At 38.8% G+C, this 22,535-nt stretch overlaps 1 protein-coding gene across 5 annotated transcripts in view; it reads left to right on the top strand.

Annotated features, from left to right (window-relative positions):
* The window catches only part of APAF1 (apoptotic peptidase activating factor 1), a 96,390-nt gene extending 76,845 nt beyond the window's left edge, over positions 1-19,545 (top strand). For 3 of the 5 annotated variants that reach the window (XM_082419319.1, XM_082419317.1, XM_082419316.1), the window contains 5 exons: positions 7,919-8,038; positions 8,353-8,478; positions 10,427-10,552; positions 12,764-12,910; positions 17,274-19,545. In XM_082419319.1, coding sequence (XP_082275445.1) covers positions 7,919-8,038; positions 8,353-8,478; positions 10,427-10,552; positions 12,764-12,910; positions 17,274-17,420 — 666 coding nt within the window. In that variant the 3' untranslated portion in view covers positions 17,421-19,545. Of the gene's footprint in view, positions 1-7,918; positions 8,039-8,352; positions 8,479-10,426; positions 10,553-12,763; positions 12,911-17,273 lie in introns of those variants that run through there. The other 2 variants (XM_082419318.1, XM_082419320.1) reach the window with 2 other exon arrangements.
* The last annotated feature ends 2,990 nt before the right edge of the window (positions 19,546-22,535 follow it).

Raw genomic sequence — 22,535 nt, 5'->3', positions numbered from 1 at the left:
CTTGGATTTATCCTGTATGGGACTCTCTGCGCTTCCTGGACTTGACTCTTTCCTTTCCCATACTAGGGAAGTTTTCAACTATAATCTCTTAAAATATTTTCTCAGTCCCTTTCTTTTTCTCTTCTTCTTCTGGGTCCCCTGTAATTCGAATGTTGGTGCGTTTAATGTTGTCCCACAGGTCTCTGAGACTGTCCTCAATTCTTTTCATTCTTTTTTCTTTATTCTGCTCTGCGGTAGTTATTTCCTCTATTTTATCTTCCAGGTCACTTATCCGTTCTTCTGCCTCAGTTATTCTGCTATTGATTCCTTCTAGAGAATTTTTAATTTCATTTATTGTGTTGTTCATTATTGTCTGTTTGCTCTTTAGTTCTTCTAGGTCCTTGTTAAACATTTCTTGTATTTTATCCATTCTATTTCCAAGATTTTGGATCATCTTTACTATCATTATTCTGAATTCTTTTTCAGGTAGACTGCCTATTTCCCCTTCATTTGTTTGGTCTGGTGGGTTTTTACCTTGCTCCTTCATCTGCTGTGTGTTTCTCTGTCTTCTTATTTTGCTTAACTTACTGTGTTTGGGGTCTCCTTTTCGCAGGCTGCAGGTTCGTAGTTCCTGTTGTTTTTGGTGTCTGTCCCCAGTGCCTAAGGTTGGTTCACTGGGTTGTGTAGGCTTCCTTGTGGAGGGGACTGGTGCCTGTGTTCTGGTGGATGAGGCTGGATCTTGTCTTTCTGGTGGGCAGGACCACGTCTGGTGGTGTGTTTTGGGGTGTCTGTCACCGTATTATGATATTAGGCAGCCTCTCTGCTAATGGGTGGGGTTGTGTTCCTGTCTTGCTAGGTTTTTGTAGCTTGCTGGTCATTGAGTGGAGCTGGGTCTTAGTGTTGAGATGGAGATCTCTGGGAGAGCTTTTGCCATTTGATATTACGTGGAGCCGGGAGGTCTCTGGTGGACCGATGTCCTGAGCTCAGCTCTCCCACCTCAGAGGCACAGGCCTGACACCTGGCTGGAGCACCAAGACCCTGTTAGCCACGTGGCTTTTGAGTGAACATTTTTATTCCTATCTTAAGAAAATAATCAAGTATGGAGAAATATTTATGCACAGAGGTTTTCTTCAGTGTTATCTGGGTAGCGTTGGAGGGCAAGAGGAGCGGGGAGCCCTCAGGAAGAGAAGGAGGTGGCAGAGAAGGGGCTGCCCAGGGTTGCGTCTGCTGCAGCTCCAACCCCTCCATGAGGAAGCACTTGTGTGTGTGTACATTCTTTAAAAACTTACTTTATTTTTTTTTATTTTTTAACATCTTTATTGGAGTATAATTGCTTTATAATGGTGTGTAGTTTCTGCTTTATAACAAAGTGAATCAGTTATACATATACATATGTCCCCATATCTCTTCCCTCTTGCATCTCCCTCCCTCCCACCCTCCCTATCCCACCCCTCTAGGTGGTCACAAAGCACAGAGCTGATCTCCCTGTGCTATGCGGCTGCTTCCCACTAGCTATCTATTTTACATTTGGTAGTATATATAAGTCCATGCCACTCTCTCACTTCGTCCCAGCTTACCTTCCCCCTCCCTGTGTCCTCAAGTCCATTCTCTATGTCTTTATTCCTGTCCTGCTCCTAGGTTCTTCAGAACCATTTTTTTTTTAGATTCCACATGTATGTGTTAGTATACGGTATTTGTTTTTCTCTTTCTGACTTACTTCACTCTGTATGACAGACTTTAGGTCCATCCACCTCACTACATATAACTCAATTTGGTTTCTTTTTATGGCTGAGTAATATTCCAGTGTATATATGTGCCACATCTTCTTTATCCACTCATCTGTTGATGGACACTTAGGTTTCTTCCATGTCCTGGCTATTGTCAGTAGAGCTGCAATGAACATTTTGGTACATGACTCTTTTTGAATTATGGTTTTTTTAGGGTATATACCCCGTAGTGGTATTGCTGGGTCGTATGGTAGTTCTATTTTTAGTTTTTAAAGGAACTTCCACACTGTTCTCCATAGTGGCTGTATCAATTTACATTCCCACCAACAGTGAAAGAGGGTTCCCTTTTCTCCACGCCCTCTCCAGCATTCATTGTTTGTAGATTTTTTGATGATGGCCGTTCTGACCGGTGTGAGATTATATCTCATTGTAGTTTTGATTTGCATTTCTCTAATGATTAATGATGTTGAGCATTCTTTCATGTGTTTGCTGGCAATCTGTGTATCTTCTTTGGAGAAATGTCTGTTTAGGTCTTCTGCCTATTTTTGGATTGAGTTGTTTGTTTTTTTGATATTGAGCCACATGAGTTGCTTGTACGTTTTGGAGATTAATCCTTTGTCAGTTGCTTCGTTTGCAAATATTTTCTCCCATTCTGAGGGTTGTCTTTTGGTCTTGTTTATGGTTTCCTTTGCTGTGCAAAAGCTTTTAAGTTTCATTAGGTCCCATTTGTAAAACTTACTTTATTTTTATCAAAGTTCCAGTGCACATACTTTTAAAAGTCATAGTATTACAAGGCTCATTATAAAAAATAGACTCCCCCATTTCTCTTTCTCTTAAAGCACCACTTTTAGCTTTTAGATGTTTCTTTTGACATTTACCTTCATGGCCCTATATTGCATGCTTATAGTGCTAATTCTTGATTTTTAGGTTTGAGGGTTTATCTACTGAATTCCTTATATTAAGATGAAAATTTAGCTCTTTTTCTCCTCCCACCTGTCCTACCTCCAACATATGTACACACCCTTTTGTCGATCCCTGTCATCCCAACACAATCACAACAAAATTTTGTTTAGGTCATTAGTGTCATTGTTATGACTAAGTAGAGCAAGTGTACTATGAATTACTTTTCTGCCTTAATGCAATTTAGGAAAAGTCTACCTTTGGTAATAGTTGGAAATTATTTTACCCTAAATCCTTGAAGACATTGTTTTATTTTGTTTTTCCAAGTTTCAAAGCTCATGTTGAGAAGTCTGAAGCCATTCTGATTCCTCATCTTTCTGTCTGGAAGATTTTAGGATCTTCTCTTTGTCCCCAGAATTTTGAAATTTCATGATGATGTGCCTTTGTGTGTTCGTTTCATCCATTGTTTTTGACTTTCACTATCCCTTCTCAGTTTGGAAACTTATGTTTTTCAATTCACAGAAGTTTACTTGAATTATTTCTTTGATTCACTTCCACCCCCCGCACTCCCCATATGCTTCCTTTTTCTGTTAACATCCCTTATTCACATATTGGATCTCCTGGACTGATCATCTAGTTTTCTTTTTCTATGTTTCATCTTTCTGTACCATACTCTATTTTCTGGGAGTTTTCCTCAGCTTTATCTTCCAACCCTTTCATTCAGTTTTTCATTTCTACCATTTTTAATGCCGGAGAGTCCTTTCTATTGTTTGTTTAATTTTTCTGTAGAGCGTGTGTTCTTGTTTTGTAGATGAAATATCTTACTACTTTGAGGATAGATGGGTATATAAATAATGTATAAATTATATCATATACATTATATATATTTTTTCCCTCAAAATTTAATTTTCCTGCATAGTTGCTCTTCCCTCCAATTTTTTTTTTTTCTCTTTGGTTGTTTTGGCCTCTTACTTTAAATGCCTTCCTCAGCTGTGTGGTGATCATTCATTACCCAGAGATGGATACTAAAAGGCTGACTGGGAGCTCTGTGTATTGACTGAGACCTCCTCTGAAAGGTGATCTGGATGGGGAAAATTTGTTGTCAGTGTCTTTAGGTCTTTGTCTTGGTCTTGTCAGATTCCTAGAGAGGAATCTCTGGTCTTCTCCTGGAGGTTATAAACCTGGCAGACAGGTTCTTAGAGCTAAGTGGGGGAAGAGAGCGGGAAGGGGGGTGTGGATCCTATAATGTCTTGGCGTTTAGTGTGTAAACCTTCACTGATCCCCCTGTTCTCTAAATTGCTATCCTACCCTCAGTTGTGCTTGTGTCCTTTAATCCAGAGATTCTTCTTTCTGGTTTGTTTTAGGAGTATTATTCTGCACTTTATTCTTTTTTTTTTTCTCATAATAACATTGTTTGGGATTCAACAGTGATTCTTTTCTTTTTACAGGAAATTAGTTTTCCTGAACTTTTTGAAGGGATTGGGAAGGACAACATTTCTTTCTTCACAGCTCTGCAGTTCCATCTTCTGTTGTTTTCATGAAGTGTTAAAAATATGGCATTGTTCTGATGAGATCCCTTTGTTCTATCCCCTTCCCTCATTTTTATGGAGACCTTCCCTTTCCTTTGCTGCCATCATCCTTGTTTTTCTCACTTTAGATTCTATTCCCAACAGTTTCTCCTCATTGTAGGATTGTCCCAGTTATTTTTGAGAGTTCATAGGGTCTAGACTGCTTTAGCCTTCCAGACTGTGCCACACAGTACAGTCAGTCTTGCACTCAGTTCTTACTGCTGTTCCCTGTTGGTCCTTCACTTTTCAGTGAATGGTACTTGGCTCTTTTGGGATTCTCCTGTTTTTAGGTTTGTCAGACTCATTATGCTTCCCTCTGCTTCTGCCCATACAGATGCTGTTACTGTGCAAGTCTTGCAGCTCTCAGTTTGTCCCCATTTACTTGTATCTTGTGGTTTTTGGGGATACTATGTCACGTAACATGGTCTTGTTGATATTGTCTGTGCATTTTTGGATTTGCTATTTTAGTTGCTTTGTCTACTCTTATGGAGGCTTCAAGGAGATACCTGCATCACTGCCATCTTCCCACATCTCCTGATACATCTCTTTTTAGCCCCACCCTCATTCCCACCTCTGGATGTACTTTGTGACCTCTGTTTCTGAGCATTTTGGGAGTTCTGTAGTGTCAGTTTTGTTGCTTTTGTCTTTCTAATGCTTTTAAGATTCTGTTTCTTGGTTCTGCAAAGCCAGTTACCATTCTCCTGCTATACAGCCTCCAATGTTTTGTTGTTACCTTCTTTCTCATTCTTGACTTTGTCATTTTAGTGGGGTTTTAGAAGTGAAGGAGAAGGATATAAATGCATATGTTCAAACAGGAGTTAGTATGTATTCTCTTATTTTATATATATGTATATATTTCCTACAGTGGCAATATTTAACTACACAGTTAAAAACTATTTTGGAAAAAATCTTTTTATGTTATGTCTCTATGAGTCCTATATGATTGGAATGAAATTTGCCTTTAGTACAGAAACTTACTTATATGCTCCCATGGTACTAGTGTATTAGCTCTGAAACTCAGTGTAATATTCACCTTTCTTCCTCTCCACATGGCTTTGAAATGTGTAAAACTAAGCTACATCTGATGAAATTCTGCTGAGACATTGTATACAGTATAGTCTTTCTGTCAAAAGCTAAATTCACAGGTTTTATGACCTCCTTGAAGATCAGATATTCTCAGCCAGAGGGAGAAATAATTTCTAGGAATATTTTTAGGATCCAAGTTAGATTATTTGTAGAAATGAGTTGTGTTTCATCCTCTTTTTCTGCTCTGCTCAGAATACTTTTTACATTTAAAATGTTTTAATGCATGTACATTCATGCAACAAAACTCTTGGTAGGTATTTCCATGAATTGACTGGTTGGGTTTTTGTTTTATAGTTTTTTTAATGTTTTAATAAATAATTAATTGGAGGTTTGTTTTTTTTCCCCCCAGCTTTACTGAGGTATAATTGGCAAAATTGTATTATGTTTAAGACATATAATGATGATTTGATATATGTACACATTGTGAAATAATTACCACAATCAAGTTAATTAACAGATCTGCAAACCCCTCACATAGTTGTCATTTTTGAGGTTTATTTTAATCATCTTTGTATCCCCAGTGCCTGGAATGTAGTAGGGGTTTGGTAAATCTTTGTCAAGCTCAACTAAAGTTACTGCCAAAATTTGAAGAATCAGCTCTCTTGATTATAGCACCTAGGGTTGTGAAAGTTGAGGTCTATTTTGGTAGTTTTTGATCTTTTACCTCGATGTAAATAAAGCCCAAGTAGTAGCTGTGTTTACCTGAGCCAATGAATGAGAATATATTGATTCTTACAAGTGTAAAAAGATTCTTTAGCATTTTTTAAAATTTAAATTTATATAGCTGAAAAAATTCTAGTGTACATACATTGCAAAAATTATAGCTAATTGTAGAGACATACCCAAACTCAACCTTTATACATTTGACTGATAATGCTGGTGGAAGTTTAGCTATTATATAAGGTGATTCAACTAGCACAGTATGTTTGAGGTCAACAAAAAAGGTATCCTTGTCATCATTGCCTTATCAGAAAGCATCTGCAACAAAAGCTGCTAAGGCTAGTAGGCTAGTCTTCATTTCCCCTTAGTGATTGTCAAATTCTTTGTTATATCTGCTCAGGAAGGCTCTCTGACTTCTTGATGTGTGGAGGGTAGCAGTAAGAACCTCAGTCAGGAATGAACATTGAATCAGACACAGCTGGGAATGGCAGTGCCAGTCAACCAGGAAGAGCTGTTAATAATAGCCACTGATCCTCTAGTTCAGTAAAGCCCAGAAAGTAGGAGGAGGGAGCCAGAAGGTTCCTAGTGGTAGCGGTCCAGGGTATTTTATGTTTAGTGTCACAGGATGCCTTTTTTCCTGATATGATGTGGGGAGCCAGAAAGCTTCTGTTTCTTCCCCCTACCTCAGCATATCTTATTGCGCTCTTAAAATACTTAAATTCCCATTTCATCCTCTTTAGAACTACTCTCACTTCCAGCTGCTCTTCTAAGGTCCCTTGCTCTCATACAAGATACCCTGCTTCTATGAATGAACACTCAGACAGAAAAGATGGAGATATCTGAGAGCCATGGCTCGGTGGGGCTGGGAGGGTGATTGCTAAATGTGGAGGACAGAGGAGTAAAGAAAGGGGGTAAGAGAGGTGTAATTTCTTTTACAATTTTGCCTAAGCCCAGTAAGAAAAGCCTTAAAGGCATTTCTACTGTTTAACCTTCACCAGTCAAAAACGAGACCCAGAATATTACTAATGTGCATACCTGAGATGGTGGCTGCTTTTTCGTTATCTTTTTATTCCTAATATTAAAAAAAATAGAAGAAAATTCTGTGGGAGACTCCCTGATTGCCCACAGCTCAGAAGTCTAGCTTTAGGCTCTCTGGGCTGTTTCTTTGAATATCTTTCTAAACTTTTTTCCCTACCGTTCCTTCTACATATCCTGTTCCAGTCAGATTGAACTATGAACAGGAACCTGTAATCTTTCCACATTTTCCTGCTCCTGTGCTTTAACTCTAGCATTCATTCTCTTTGTTTGAAATGCCCTTCTCAGTTTGTGAATCATAGTTCCAGCTCACTACTCAAGCCTACTTTGAACGCATTGTCTCCAACATTGCAATCTCTTCTCTTTCTCTTGTATCTGAGGAGTTCTTCCTGGAGTGCCATGTGAAAAATAATGTACTATATCACTTTTGTCATTTTGAGGATTGCATTAGAGGCTAGGTAAGATCTCTGAAGCTCAGAAATTCCACGACCTGGTCTGAAGCTGCTCTGGTCAACTGACCTTCCCAGGCAGTAGGGCCAGTAGGATTCAGTAGCTTCAGTGGAGCCAGAATCTGGACACTTGGCCTAACTTGTGAGGTTTAGCAATCTGTGAATATGTCGGGATAGTTTTCTTTGGAAAGTTTAATCAGATGGTGAGCTCATGAACATATTGTGACTTTTCTCTATCTTCTGGTATAATTAACTGCTCTCCAAGCAACTGAAGAAAACAGACTTTATTTAGGAGGAAAAATATTTTATTTTGCCCATAGTCAAGTTAATTAACCCCAGCTTTTCTCTTCTGTCTGTAAAATGGGGATACCATATTCTTATTTGGTTCTCTTCTTTATTTTACTGACGTGCCATGAGGATGAAAGACTTTAGACAAACGAGTGATACACCTCCGCCTCTCTAATGGGATATTATGGGGAAAGGGTTATAGCAGACGTATTTCTCTGATATTCAGGTATGGAATTGGCAGTCAGAGGAATGTGTCTTTCTGCAAGCCCATCAGGAAACTGTGAAAGACTTTAGACTGTTGAAAAATTCAAGACTGCTTTCCTGGTCGTTTGATGGAACAGTGAAGGTAATTTGAAGCACACATTTCTTTTTAAAAAAATATTCTAATATTGATCGCATTGATTATATCATGACAGCCAAAAGCAGGTGGCTGATATGTAAATACTTAAATTTTTAAATTTCTAAAATAGAAATGCCTGTTTTCTGTTTACTGCAGTCATCTACATCTGCTGTGTGTTTATGAGCATTTGTACTAAAAGGCACTTAAAGAGGTCAGAACAACCACTGTGCTAAAGCTCTTGGTTTATAGATGTCTTCTGGCTGTTTATGCTCAGTATACAAAATGTTCTGAATTGTCAACTTCTGAGTTTTTCTTTGAAGGTATGGAATATTATTACTGGAAGAACAGAAAAAGACTTTGTCTGTCATCAGGATACAGTTCTTTCTTGTGATATTTCTCCTGATGCAACCAAGTTTTCTTCTACCTCTGCTGACAAGACTGCAAAGGTAGGCCAATCGGTTGAAAGGTGCATGCATAAGACCTTGGTATTTGTTATGTATTATGAGTCCAACTAATGTGTAAAACAGAATAATAAGTTTCTGTCTACATGTCTGTCTCATTTTGTGAATTTTTGGAGGATGCCCATTGACATTTAGTTTGTGTCAAATAGATTAAGTGAATGACATTGAGGACTTTTGATTTATCCCTTACTGATAACTTTTGTCTGTTAGTAATCAAAGGCAGTGTCTACTGAATATTTTAGGCAATAAAAAGCATTGAAAGAGATTTACATTTAATTGTACACCCACAGTAAATTTTTTTGTAATTGATGTAAATCGATGCTTCTAAAAATCACATTCCAGTGAAATGATGCTCCCTGGTTGGGGACGTTGAATACTCCATTCTCCATTCTCTTCTTTTTTCTCCATCTTTGTTAATGGCATCATTATCTACCCGTCTTTCCAAACTGTAAACATTGGAGTTGCCTGGGACTCTCCTGTCTTTTTTTAAAAAAATTAATTAATTAATTAATTAATTTATGGCTGTGTTGGGTCTTCGTTTCTGTGCGAGGGCTTTCTCTAGTTGCAGCAAGTGGGGGCCACTCTTCATCACGGTGCGCGGGCCTCTCACTATCGCGGCCTCTCTTGTTGCGGAGCACAGGCTCCAGACGCGCAGGCTCAGTAGTTGTGGCTCACGGGCCTAGTTGCTCTGCGGCATGTGGGATCCTCCCAGACCAGGGCTCAAACCCGTGTCCCCTGCATTGGCAGGCAGATTCTCAACCACTGTGCCACCAGGGAAGCCCTCTCCTGTCTTTTGTGCTCTATTGATTACTCCTCAGTGTCTCCTGGATCCTTGTTCTCTTCCTTGTCCCCACCCTTAAGACCAGACTCTCCTTTTTTATTGGTGGACCTGCCACTGGTCTGTACTTCCTCCGGTTTATCTTCCCTACTGCTCCCTGTTGAAACTCCTCTGTGACCTGATGGTTTATAAGCTCAACTCCTTAGCCCATCACCATCTCTTTCGGCTACATTGTTCCCTCTGTGCCAGACTACTTCTACTTCCATCTTTTTGTGCACACTGTTAACTTTCACTTGATACAACCTTGTATCCTTTTTTACCTGGAAGCATTATGACTCATTCTTCTAGACCTAGATTTAAGGTCAGTCCTTCAGTGAATCCTTTCCTGGCCCTCAGGCAGGATTAGCTGCTCCACCCTCAGTTTTCCTATTACATATTACTCATGTTAATTTACTTCATACCACTGTTCCCTCAAACATTCATGATTAAACTAGAAACTTTTCAAGGACAGGGACTGAATCCAGTTATCTTTGCACCACCAGTTCTTTGCTCACAGTGCCTGGAACACGTTTTCTGTATAAGCTTGTTAAATGGTGATGACAGAACCACCAGGGAGAATATTGGAAGGGAAAGAACAGCATTTGGCTACTAAGGTAGTAGGATGGTATAGGGACTAACCTTTAAAGTACTCTTGCCGTATGTTAGGCCCTTTGCTAGGAATTTCAGTCTCAATTATCTCATTTAATTTTCACTCTATAGCTGCTATTGTCTCCATCATACAGATACAGAAACTGAAGCCAGAGAAGCTTATGTGGGTTGTCCTAGGCCAAGGAACTAGTAAATAGTGGAGTCAGGACTCTGCTCAAGTCTGCTGTATGCCATAGACTGCTTTGCTATTCTTCCTTCTAAGTCTAAAGTTAAGGAAGCTGTGACTTTGATCCTTGAGCTTAAATTTACTTGAGTAATTAAAGGGAAACTCTAAAAAATGAACCAGGTTGCTAGTTGGCATTTGGGCCTCTCATGAAAGTTTATGAACTGTTGAATGTTAGAACTTCATATGATTGAATTTATGGCTAACTAGTACTCGAGGCAGGGTTTATAGATGCTTATTTCGAGTGTATTTACTATTCCTAAACAATCTGAATTGCCTTCCAGATTTGGAGTTTTGAACTCCTTTCCCCTCTTCATGAATTGAGAGGCCACAAAGGCTGCGTGCGCTGCTCTGCCTTCTCTGTGGACAGTACCCTGTTGGCAACTGGAGATGACAACGGAGAAATCAGGGTAGGGTGTTTGCTGACATGAAACCACTGCTCTCCTTATAGCTTTGGCTAGCCCTCCGTACCATAGCTGGGGCCTTTGTTAATGTGACAGGGAAGCACAGGCCCCAGGGTTCTGGTTGGATGAGGCATTCTTTGTTCTGTTTCTTATGCACGTTGTGTTCACAGCTGCATTCCACTGCAGAAAAGAATTCATTTTAGAGTTAAAGTGAAGCATTTCCCATGTATGTGAGGAGGCAGATGCCCTAGTTATTTGCAGTTGGTTCTGTGCTGTTAGCTTGAGAATGATTCATCTTAATTCTTGGACCTGAACCAGAGATTGTTTTTAGTGGCAGAATGTGAGGAAAATAATTTTTGTAAATTGTTGTCTAGATTATAAATGAATTGCAATTCTGCTGTTTTCTGCACTGAAAGGTCTCTTTAGCCACTATATCCATTAGATAGTCAACATTTAGAGTGGAGCCTATTGCCATCCTCGTGGGATTGTCTGCCTCTGGTTGTGTTAGAAGGATTGGGTAGTTGATGGAAGAAGTTGGGGCGTTGTGGGTGGCTGCTTTGGTAACTGGTATAATCAGGAGAGTCTTGTTTTTTGTATGTTATTTTGTTCGTTTTTTACAAAGCAGGAATTAAAACTCAAGGAATAGGTATATAATGCAGAAGAATGAGACAGTATGCATTATGCAGGAATAGGGGCATTATCAGATAGGCTTTCCAGGAAAATTAAGATTCTCTTGCTTGAGGACTAAGTAACCAACCTTCCGTATACCATTCTCATAAATGCCATGCCAGCTGAAGGGGCAGGACTGCTTTGGGAACATTCATTTTGCTCTTGAGTTCTCACCTCTGGATGAAAGGGCTCCTTTACTGGTTATGAGGCAGTGTTTCATTTTCCAGAAACCCCTAAAGGTAAAAATTGTCTCTTTAAATAAGGGTTATTTAAAATTTTTTCTTTAGTACATTAAAAAAATTTTCTGTTTTTCTACTTGATTTTTCAAAATATAGGAAAGCTATTAATTATATATATATATATATCTTCTATCTAGCTATCTTACTGAATTCTTTCTAATCAGTTTTTCCATTTGATTCTCTTGGATTTCCCAGGGGGACATTTACAAATGATGATTTTGATTATTTTCTTTTGCTATTTATGCCTCTATTTTTCTTATTCTGATGTACAGTTTCTTTGAAAAATTAGAATACTGCTCATATATTAAGTATCACTGGAAATAAATGAAAATATTAGTATCTATAAGTAATTGGGTTGTTTTTAAGAGCTTAGTAAACTAATCTTAGTGAATGTATGTGTATATGCTTGCTTGCTTGTTTATTTTATACATATAAAATATAAAAAAATACATATATATGTATTAAAAACCTTACTGGGACTTACTGTTTAAAATATGTATACTTTAGGTGTTTGAATAGTGTCTGTCAATATTCTTAGTGGTAGATCCTGAACTAGAATTCTTTGTTCTTTTGAGGTAGTTTATTTGTTAGGCCTTTTTTGTTTATTCCTTGCTTCTCCCATCATACTCCTTTTTTAAAAAATTTTTTCAATTTTTGGCTGTGTTGGGTCTTCGTTGCTGCATGTGGGCTTTCTCTGGTTGCAGCGAGTGGGGGCTATTCTTCATTGAGGTGCGCAGGCTTCTCATTGGGGTGGCCTCTCTCATTGCAGAGCACGGGCTCTAGGCACGTGGGCTTCAGTAGTTGCAGCACGCAGGCTCAGTAGTTGTGGCTCGCGGGCTCTAGAGTGCAGGCTCAGTAGTTGTGGCTCACGGGCTCTAGAGCGCAGGTTCAGTAGTTGTGGCACACGGGCTTAGTTGCTCCACTGCATGTGGGATCTTCCCAGACCAGGGCTCAAACCCCTGTCCCCTGCATTGGCAGGCGGATTCTTAACCAGTGAGTCACCAGGGAAGCCCCATACTCCTTTTATTCAGTGAAAGAGTCACAGTATTCTAATCAATCACTCTAAGTCCTTTTGTTATATTTTTTGGAGTATAGTTAATGATAAATATTGTAAGTAATGCATTTTAATTATAATTATTAGTTTTTAAAAATTTGCACAGGAGAGAATGTAATCTAAAAAAATTCCTAAGGTATCACTGAATTGTAATTATATTTTTAAGAAAGATTTCCAAATATGTTCCAAATGAGATAGATAGATATATAAAACTTCTGAGTAACCCTGTTAATGAACTGTGTATCATTTTTATAGATATGGAATGTCTCAAATGGTGAGCTTCTTCATTTGTTTGCTCCGATTTCAGTAGAAGAAGGAGCTGCTACTCACGGAGGCTGGGTGACTGACCTTTGCTTTTCTCCAGATAGCAAAATGCTTGTTTCTGCTGGAGGATATCTTAAGGTAAGGGTTTCTCAAAGACTGAAAGAAAAGAACAGCCTGTATCCTACTTTCCAAATTATTTTCACTTCCTGTGTTTCAGTTGGGCCTTGTACAACCCATCAGAGAGGAAGGGCGATGACTGTTATCCCGTTCTGGGTGATGAGACTGAGATCTGCAAGGCTGCATTCTTCAGATCTCTTGGAAGTTTTGATGGCAGTGTTAGGGATGTTCTCAGTCCAGAGCTCTCATCCTGCCCCAAACAAAGTCTTAGGCGAACAGAATGACTAGAAAGTGGGGTGTTTAACTTAGTTTGATTTTCTGCTTCACTAATTGTGAACTATGTTGGTTGAGTCTTTAAAAAAATTTATTTGTGAAATTTCCTTTCTTAAGTATTAGTGGTAGTGGTGGTAGTAATAATAATAAAAATAGCAGCGGCAGCATATTGCTTTATAGTTTACAAAATGCTTTACTTACATCATCTTATTAGCCAGCTTTGCGAGGCTTAAATTTTATCATCCTTGGTTTGTAGGTGAGTAAACTGATGTTCATAGAGGTTGTGAATTTCCTAAAATTACTTAGTAGATTGCTTTATACAAACTTATTATTAGCAAATACTGAGGCCACGGTTGAGCGTGCTGTGGTGCCTCAGGGTCATTTTTTGGTGCTTGCATCTTTTTTATCCATCCACTCACTAAGAATGTATTAAGTGCCCACTGTGTGCTGGCACTGCTGCGTGGCACAGTGTTTAAGACTTGGTTCTTGCCCAGGTGGTTGACAGTCTTTGGAGGAAGCAGACAGTAAATAAATAAAGTCTCTAAGTGTAAGAGGGGTTCTGGGACACATTTGCATAAGGATAGTAGAGGCACAAAGGAGAGGACAGTTCTACCTTTGGGAGTTTGCAGAGGCTTCCAGTGGAGGGGAATGCTTGAGCTGAGTCTTGAGTAGTGATTTACTTGTAAAAGGGGTTGAACATGATACTGTGTATTGTACTGATCACTTAAAATAGATCCCTAATGAATTAGACCCTAATGAATTAGATCTTACGATACTGTTTTTTCTTACTGAAAACATTCAACTGTAGGAGATGATTCTGATTAATTGTCTAATACAGTATAGATGTTCAAAAATATTTGAATGACTGAATTGAAGTTTTTGGTTATATGGGACCTATGTAGATGCAATTTTATTTAAAGTAAAAATCTAGCTTATAAAAAAGATAAATCAGAGGACAGTTTTTAGCTCTATGAGAGGATGTATGTTATGATTCCTTTACAAGTTTACATTGAAAATACAATGCTGCTTACAAGATGTTGCATTAACCTGTACCTAAATAAAGGTACACCTTTATTTAGTTATTAGGGGATTGTGAGACTATCACCACTTGTCCTCCTTTAGTGTAGAGATAAACTGCACTCTTAGTCTGTTCTGAGGATGATGCCTAGAGGAGCGACATTGCTGTCTTTGTGTTGGAAGCTGGGAGTCTTCAGCCGTATTAACTGCTGAAAAACTTAACTGCTCAGCTTTGACACTGAGCTTCTAGAGACCATGTCTTTTGATGCTCTGGGCACCATAGAAGGCTATCACATAATCGTGAGTCTGGCTCACAAGATATGATAGAGATCAGTGACTAGATTTCCAGAGTTCCTGGAGAACCTTGAAATAAACAGCAGAATTGATGTCTGTACTGTAGAAGTTACATCTTCAGGGTGAAAGAGCCTATAGCCTATATATGCAGTCTGTATATTTCAGTGACAGTCAGGCTGTTCTTCCTTCTGGTTTGATTACTAGCATGGTTAAACTGGTTGTGATATAGCCCAGCCTGCATCTACCCAGCATGTTCATGAGACTGTCTAAGAGCACAGAGCAAATTAAAAGTAAAAAGGAACTGCTGCTGTAATGTCCAAGAAAATAGGCCTTTTGAGTCTGTTAACTTTATAATCCAAGCTGTATGAATCGAATGTCAGTAAGATAAAGTAGGTATCCAGTAGCTAAAAAGCTCTTAACTTTCAAAATTATTCCTATTTATAAGTTAAAAATAATGTAATTTACTTGTGTTATGCCACAGAGTGTGTACTGTTAGAATGACAAGAAATCCACATTAATTCATACTCATGAGGAGAAAGGCTGATTCGAAATATGAAATACATGATGATAAATGCAGGTTTTCCATTACGTAGAGGCAACAGAATATAAAGGTCAGGAGAGTGAGACTTGGAGCAGACTACCTGAATTCAAAGCCTGGATCTGCCACTCAGTAGCTTTGTGATCTTGCACAAGATGATTTAGCCTCGACTTTCTCATCTGTAAAATAGGTGTAATAATAACACTAGGGTTGGGAGGGTTAAAGGAGTTAATACAAGTAAAGTACTTATACATGGTGGCACATAGTGTACCCTGAGTAAATGTTAGCTATCTTTTAAAAATTGAAGTATAGTTGATTTACAGTGTTTCAGTTGTACAGCAGAGTGACTCAGATATATATATATATATATAAAATAATATATATAATGATATAGTATATATTATAATATAACATATTTAATAATATTACATATATAATAATATAATATATTATAATATAATATATATAATAAATATAATATATATATTATAATATAATATATATATATTCTTTTTCAGATTCTTTTCCATTATAGGTTATTACAAGATGTTGAATATAGTTCCCTGGGCTATATACAGTAGGTCCTTGTTGTTTATCTGTTTTATATGTAGTAGTTTGTGTCTGTTAATCCCAAATCCCCAATTTATCCCTCCTTCCAAAAATACCCCTGCTATTTTTTTTTTTTTTATTTACTTTATTCCTTAGAGCAGATTTAGTTTCACAGCAAAATTGAGCGGAAAGTACAGAGTTCCCATATACCCACCCCCGCCCCATGTGCAAGCCTCCCCCACTGTCAACATCCCCCACCAGAGGGTACATTTGTTACAGCTGATGAATGTTCACTGACATGTCATTATCACCCAAAGTCCATAATTTCTATTAGGGTTCACTCTTGGTGTTGTACAGTCTGTGAATTTTGACAAATGTATAACGACATATGTCCACCATTGTAGTATTATACAGAGTAGTTTCACTGCCCAGAAGTCCCCTGCGTAAGTCCTATTTAATATCATTGTCTTTTAGTCCATATTCACATTAGTGGCTGGGGTAGTGTTTCCAAGTCGAGTGGTCTGTTTTAATAGAGGGAAAGGCAGTGGGTGCACTAGGTTTGGAAGCCGGATAACTCTTCCACCTCTGCCACCTGCTAGCGGTGTCGTCCACAGTGACAAGGCCTTTCTTCTCTCTCAACCCTGGTTTCCTTACTTGTAAAGTGAGGCAGTTGGACTAGGTGATCTCTAAGGGCCTTACTACCTCTATGATTTGCCTCTAGCGACTGTCCTCTGCAGTCTTGATTACACTGCTATTTTATAAAGCAAAATTGTGAGTCCTGGAAAATTTCAAGTTAGTACATGTTGCTTCATTGAGGTTTACTTAAGTCCACAAGGTATACTTTTACCAGTTACCATCACTAATAGTGAACGTGAATAGTTGACCCAGTCACACGAGCAAGGCAGAATGCTAGGCATTGCTACGGACACAGAAGTGATCATTGCATTCATAATACTCAGACTCTTGATGTACCTGAGGCCTTTTCAAAAGGTGTTCATGTACATGGTCTCTTTTGTCCTCATCTTAGTTGTGAGATATGTAGGTAAGCTCCATGATCTCCATTTAGTAAAGGAATATAAATATTGTTATAATCTTAGCGAATTCAGTAATTGGGAAGAGAAAGGAAGGACTTGGCCAGAGCACCTGCTACATTTGAGATGTTCAGTATTTATTTAGCAAATATAAGTGTATAGACTTTTAAATAAAAAACTTGGTCATGGGCTCTTGAATCACTCCTGGTGAAAGGGAAGATTCAGTAGAGAGAACATTCTGTCCTGCAGCCAGTATTATCAGTAGTCTTGATATCTGCCAAAATTCCTGTCCATGTCTGCAAAGGGGCATTTTTAGAGAAGAGAGGGTCATTCTTTCCATTCTACTGAGAAGGATACGCAGACAGGAGAATTCAGTCCAGCCATGGCCGTAACGGGCTTTGTGTAGCCTTCTGTCTGCGGCTCTGAGTAGGCTGCATGTTTCTCCAGCATGCCTTACAGTGGGGTTAGGTGTAGGGTAGCTGTGACGCAGTCACCATGGTTAATCAGGAATGGTGGGCTGGGTTGATAATACTATATTCAGCCTTAAACCTTAGACATCCTTCCTGGTGTTTGCTTTAGTTTGGGAGTGGGGAGGTGATGGGGTGAAGGATCCAGTTGGCACTGCAGATTGTCTCACACTGTAATTACCAACCTAATAAGAATTTTATTTTTCTCTGAACAGTGGTGGAATGTTGTCACTGGGGAATCCTCACAGACCTTCTACACAAATGGAACCAATCTTAAGAAAATACATGTGTCCCCTGACTTCAAAACATATGTGACTGTTGATAATCTTGGTATTTTATATATTTTAAAGATTTTAGAGTAAAATAGTTAAGCAGAGATGTAAGTTGAACTCTTTTAATTTTGAATTGGAAAAAAAAATCCTAATGAAACTGTATTTCAACTTTTTATAAAGCTGTGAATTGTTTTGCAGTATTGCATTCATTACGAAAGTGTTTGTGGTTGGATGAATAATATTAATGTAGCTTTTCCCAAATGAACACACCTTTAATCTTATTTTTCATAATCATCATCATCATTTTTAACAGTTTATCCTTAAGATGCAAATGAAAATGTAAATATATACCTTGTTATACCGCTGGTAAAATTCTCCCTTGATGCATTCAAATTGGTTGACATAATTAATGAGAATAATTTGAAGGAAATATATATTTTAATAATATTATTATTCAGGCTGTGCCTCAGGGTAGTAGTGGCTTGATTTCTGAACCACATTTACCCCAAGGGGGTATAGTTCTCCCAAATATAATCTCAGAACTTATTTGCACCCCTTAAATTTGCTTTAAAAATGTTGTGTCTACGTGCACAGTTTGCAAAATTTCCTGTAATTCACTTGATAAGTGAGTCTTAGATTTCAAAAGTACTCTCTGTGAAGCAAAAGTTACCTGTGTTGGAGTGAGTAGATTTTGTTGGTCTACCTTTTCTCATTAGCTGATGGCAGCCCCGGGCTGGACCTGGCCTCTAGCTGTCGGTCTCCGAACTGGGCACTCTCCTGCTTTCTCTGGTTTTTTACATACCAGACTTCCTACTTGACTGAACGTAACCTTTCTTAATCCTCACTTTTCTCTCTTTTTTTTAAAGTAATTGCTCCACAGTTAAATGTTAGTAAATCTGAATAATTGGGGAGGAGCCAATTTTAATCATAATTTTTAACAACAGAATTTTTCCAAGATATAGAAAATAGTAAAAAATAATTTTCTTCTAATTCCATTTACTTTTAGATGAACGGCATTGCCAGTGCTATTCTCTTAGTGAATTTCAAGAGAATTTTCTGTGGTTTTCTACGCAATACTGGAAGAGTCATTGTGACTGCAAGATGTCACCTTTAACCTTCCAGCCAGTCTGTTTTCCTTCCCCTTCTCTCTCTCCTCCTCTCCTTCCCTCCCTCCCTCTAAGTTTAATCAGGAAAGATAGTTTAGACAGGGAAAAAGCATATCAACATCAGTAACTAGCTTTTTTGATTTCCTGATTAGGAACTTTAATTGTAGCTTAAATCTAAACATTTTCCCTGAAATATATTGTTAAGGGAAATGGTGATAAATTAGTAATAGATGTGGTTCTTACATAAAAAAAAAACCAAAATTCAAAATTTTTTGTTGCTGCAACAAGAACTAAATCAGATGAGTATTAGCGTTAACAGTAGGTAAGCACTGAGCCAGTTTCTATTGTTGGTGCATATTAGTAGATGTGGGGTGGGTAGGGGGGGAACAGACCACTCCAGATGTATTTTAGATTAGATGTTCCTATTTAGCATTTGAGGGAACCATAAAGAGAGTGAATAAAATATTTTACATTGTTAAGGAGGTTTTTTTTTGTTTTGTTTTATGGTGGGTTGAGGGGTTAATTTAGAGGCTTACTGTGATTTAAGCAAATGTGACATGAAAATCTTAATTTTATAAAAAGAAATTTCTGTAAATGATATGTTCTGCTTAGAGTACCCAAATCATAATTTGATTTACATACAATGTTTAAGAACTCATTTATAGCTCAGAGTATAAAGTATTAACTTTTGGAATTAAACGTCACTTGACTGTAGAAGTATAACAACAAACATCGGCTTTTAAAACACCTTGATTGGCTCTTATCTGACAAATAAATTAAAAAGAAAAATGAGAAGAAAGACCAGGTAACATGAGGGAAGAAGAAAAGCCTTTCATAGCAGCTTAAGTGGCCAGTCAAGGGGAGGGTTTTGTTTTGTACTTTGGATGAGCATTTTTCAAGCATTTCCCCTTTATTTTTTTTTTGTATTGGAAATACATTGCATTATAAGATTTTTTTTTTACGTTGGGTGTGTCTTGTATGTTTTGAAAACTGTTAGTTTTGTATTTATGATACAGCTTACATGATTTTTTTTGTGTTGGTATGCATTTTAATACATGAATTTTAAACATTTTATAAAAATAAAATTTCTAAAATATTTTTGAAAAACATTTTCAGATTGTTTCAGACTCCTTACTTGTCCCTTGTTGATCAGAAAATGAATGTGAAAGTCTTCAAATTAAAGCCATCAACCTCTCTATCCATGCTTTATCAGCTATATGTAATTCAATTCTATCAAAATTTTCTTTTTCCTCAGTTTGTCTCTGATGCCTGGTGTGGCTGGCATGGAGAAGATCCTGTAAAGAAGAGAATTCATTTATTCGTTTTTTCATTCAGTACATATTTGTTGAGATCTGCCTGGCATTTTTGTAGGTATTGGGGATATAGCAGTGAGCAAAACAAAGTCCTTGCCCTCCTGCATTTGGGGGCTAGGGAGAGGCAGAAAAAAAGTCAGTCAGTCAAATTTATAGTGATTAGTTGGTATGTAAGTGAGGAGGAGGAGGGTTACAGTTCTAGAGGGAGCTGCTTGTTTGGAAGGTGAGGGAGTGAGTCAGGCAAGTATCTGGAGAGAGTCCCCAAGCGAGGGTGTACAGCAAGTGCAGAGACTGGAAAGTGGGACGGGTTGGTCTGTTCCAGAACCAGCATGGAGGCCGGTGTGGCTGGAGAACACTGAGCGAGGGGAGTTTAGTAGGAGGTGCAGCCAGCTCTGTGGAGGGTCTCCCAGGCCATGGCGAGGATGTCTACCCTGAGGTAGTAGCTAGCGCAGGAGTGTGAGCAGGGGGGAGATCTGACGTAAGCTGTAACTTGATCACTTTGGCAGTGGGAACCAGTTGAGAATATGCTGAAAGGAGGACAGGTGAGGAGGGAAGCAGGGAGACCAATGAGAAGCTTTTACAATAATCTGGGCAAAATGAAGGCGGCTAGACTGGGGTGGCGGCAGGAGAGGCTGTGACAAGTTGGATTCTGGGTATATTTTGAAGGTAAGAGTTAATAAGAGTTGCTAATGGATCGGATACAGGTTATGAGAGGGACAAATCAAGAATGATACCAAGGTTTTGGCCTCCGGCTTGAACAACTGGAAGAATAGAGTTGCTGTTAGCTGAGATGAGAAGACTGTAAAAGGAGCAGGGTTTAGGACAAAGTAAGTTTGAGGTGGGTGTTAGGCAGACACCTGGGGCTGTTGAGTAGATGGTTCTTTTATAGGAAAAGTCTCTGATGGAGATAAAAATCTGAGAGTCATCAGTGAATTGATGGTATTTAAAACCACAGGACCAGATGCAACAAAATGGATGTAGATAGACAAGACAGGAGGCCCCAGACTGAGCCCAGGGCAGTCTGGAGGTTGGTGAGCTGAGGGACCAGCACAGGACACTGAGAAGAACCAGCAAGGACTAACAGTTGCAACTTAGTGTGGTAAGTGCAATGGGTACGGGGTCCTTCACTCAGTGTGCTCTTGGGCAAAATTCCTTTATTGGTTCACTCGTGTAGCCACCTGTCTATCCTCTATGTGTTGAATATCTACTATGCCTAGCACTGTTTTCAGCAGCAGCCAAGGCAATAAACAAACACATTTCAGTTGTTGGGGGAAATTGGGGACAAGAGATGATAAGAAACCCAGAAAATATCAGCAGTTGTCTTATCTGTAGGGGTTCCTCCCTCTCAGCATTGTTGTAAGGATTTAATAAGATAATGCTCACAGAGTGCTTGCTTATCTCAGTGTTTGGACCAAGAAAGTGCTCACTGCACATTCCTTGGTGTTATTTGGGTCCCATCCTCTTTTGCGTGGCAACAGTTCCCCAACCACTCTCTCTCCCAGCAGTCATGCCTCTGCGTGATCTTTCCAAAGTGCTCGTCTTATCATGTCACTTGTCTTTAAAATCCTGGACCTGCTTGTGCTCTCTTGCTTCTGTGGCGTTGTATATGCGGTTCTCTCTTCTATACTGCCCTTCCCCACCTAATTTTTTTTCCTAATTCCTTCTTATCTTTTTCCTTGAGATGATCCTTCTGCTGAAGGCTGCCCTGCCCTCTTGTAGCCCTCTCTTTTCTCTGTCGTGGTTTTATTGACCTGTACCGTTTATTTTATGGAGTCCCCCATTAGACTGTAAGCTCCATGAAAGCCAGGTCTGTTAGGTGTTTTATACCAGAGTCCAACAGAAGCCTGGCTCCAATTGGAGCCTCAATAAATCTTTGCTGAATGATTGGAATTCCTGTATGCCCGCATGCCCATAGTGCATTCTGTGTTCTCCCTCTGCACTAGGATGTCACGAGGCTGTCAAATTAAGATGTAGCACATTACCAGCATTTTCTTTATCTTCCCGTTTTAGTTTGGCATTTTGCTGTGAAGCATCGTTAGGGGAAAGTAAAACTTTACTTGGATAAAAAAAGATCTTCCAAATTATATGAAATGAATAAACATATCCCTGGAGTGTTTAAGTTGGCAAGTATGGCAGTCTATTATTCAACATATGTTTTGTGTTATTATTATAATTTACTTACCGACCTTTAGAGAAGGAGAAAATGATTTTCTAATAACTCTTAGTCTCTGAAGATCACTTGAATGGATTTCCTTGCTCATAACCCCTATCCTTAAGACTATGGATATACCATACAGCTATTAAAATACCTAAATTAGAAAATCAGCTGCTGTGGGGCTATGAGTTTAACCCTAGAAGAATTGTTGTGTAGTTGTATATATTCACATGGCAGGCGCAGAAGAATTTGCATCAAACGTGGGACTCAACAGAGACCAGGCCTTTGAAGTCATTTGGCGTCAACAGGGACTTACTGCTGAGTCAGGTGGCATTGTGAGCAGACCAAAACTTGGGACATTTTCATTACAGTTATGATTCAGGAAAATGAGTCGCTGGTATTCATTGTAACTTCATTTATGAGGTCAGGCCCTCAGAACTGCTTATCACACGGAAGTAAAAGAAAAATCTGTCTCTGTAATTTCTCATCACCAGGGGTAGAATAAGTGTCTAGAGAGAGCATTCTGGGCCTGAGTTTGGGTTTGGTGGTTCTGAGCAACTGTTCAGCTGGAAAACATCCAGCAGTGAATGAAGACTCCTGTTCAGTACCAAGGTGGCTGTTCTGAGGAGTG

The sequence above is a fragment of the Balaenoptera physalus genome (assembly GCF_965194825.1).
Source record: "Balaenoptera physalus genome assembly, chromosome: 13".
Classification (NCBI taxonomy): Eukaryota; Metazoa; Chordata; class Mammalia; order Artiodactyla; family Balaenopteridae; genus Balaenoptera; species Balaenoptera physalus.
Note: the sequence above shows the minus strand (reverse complement) of the source record. Positions and strands in the feature narration are given on the sequence as shown.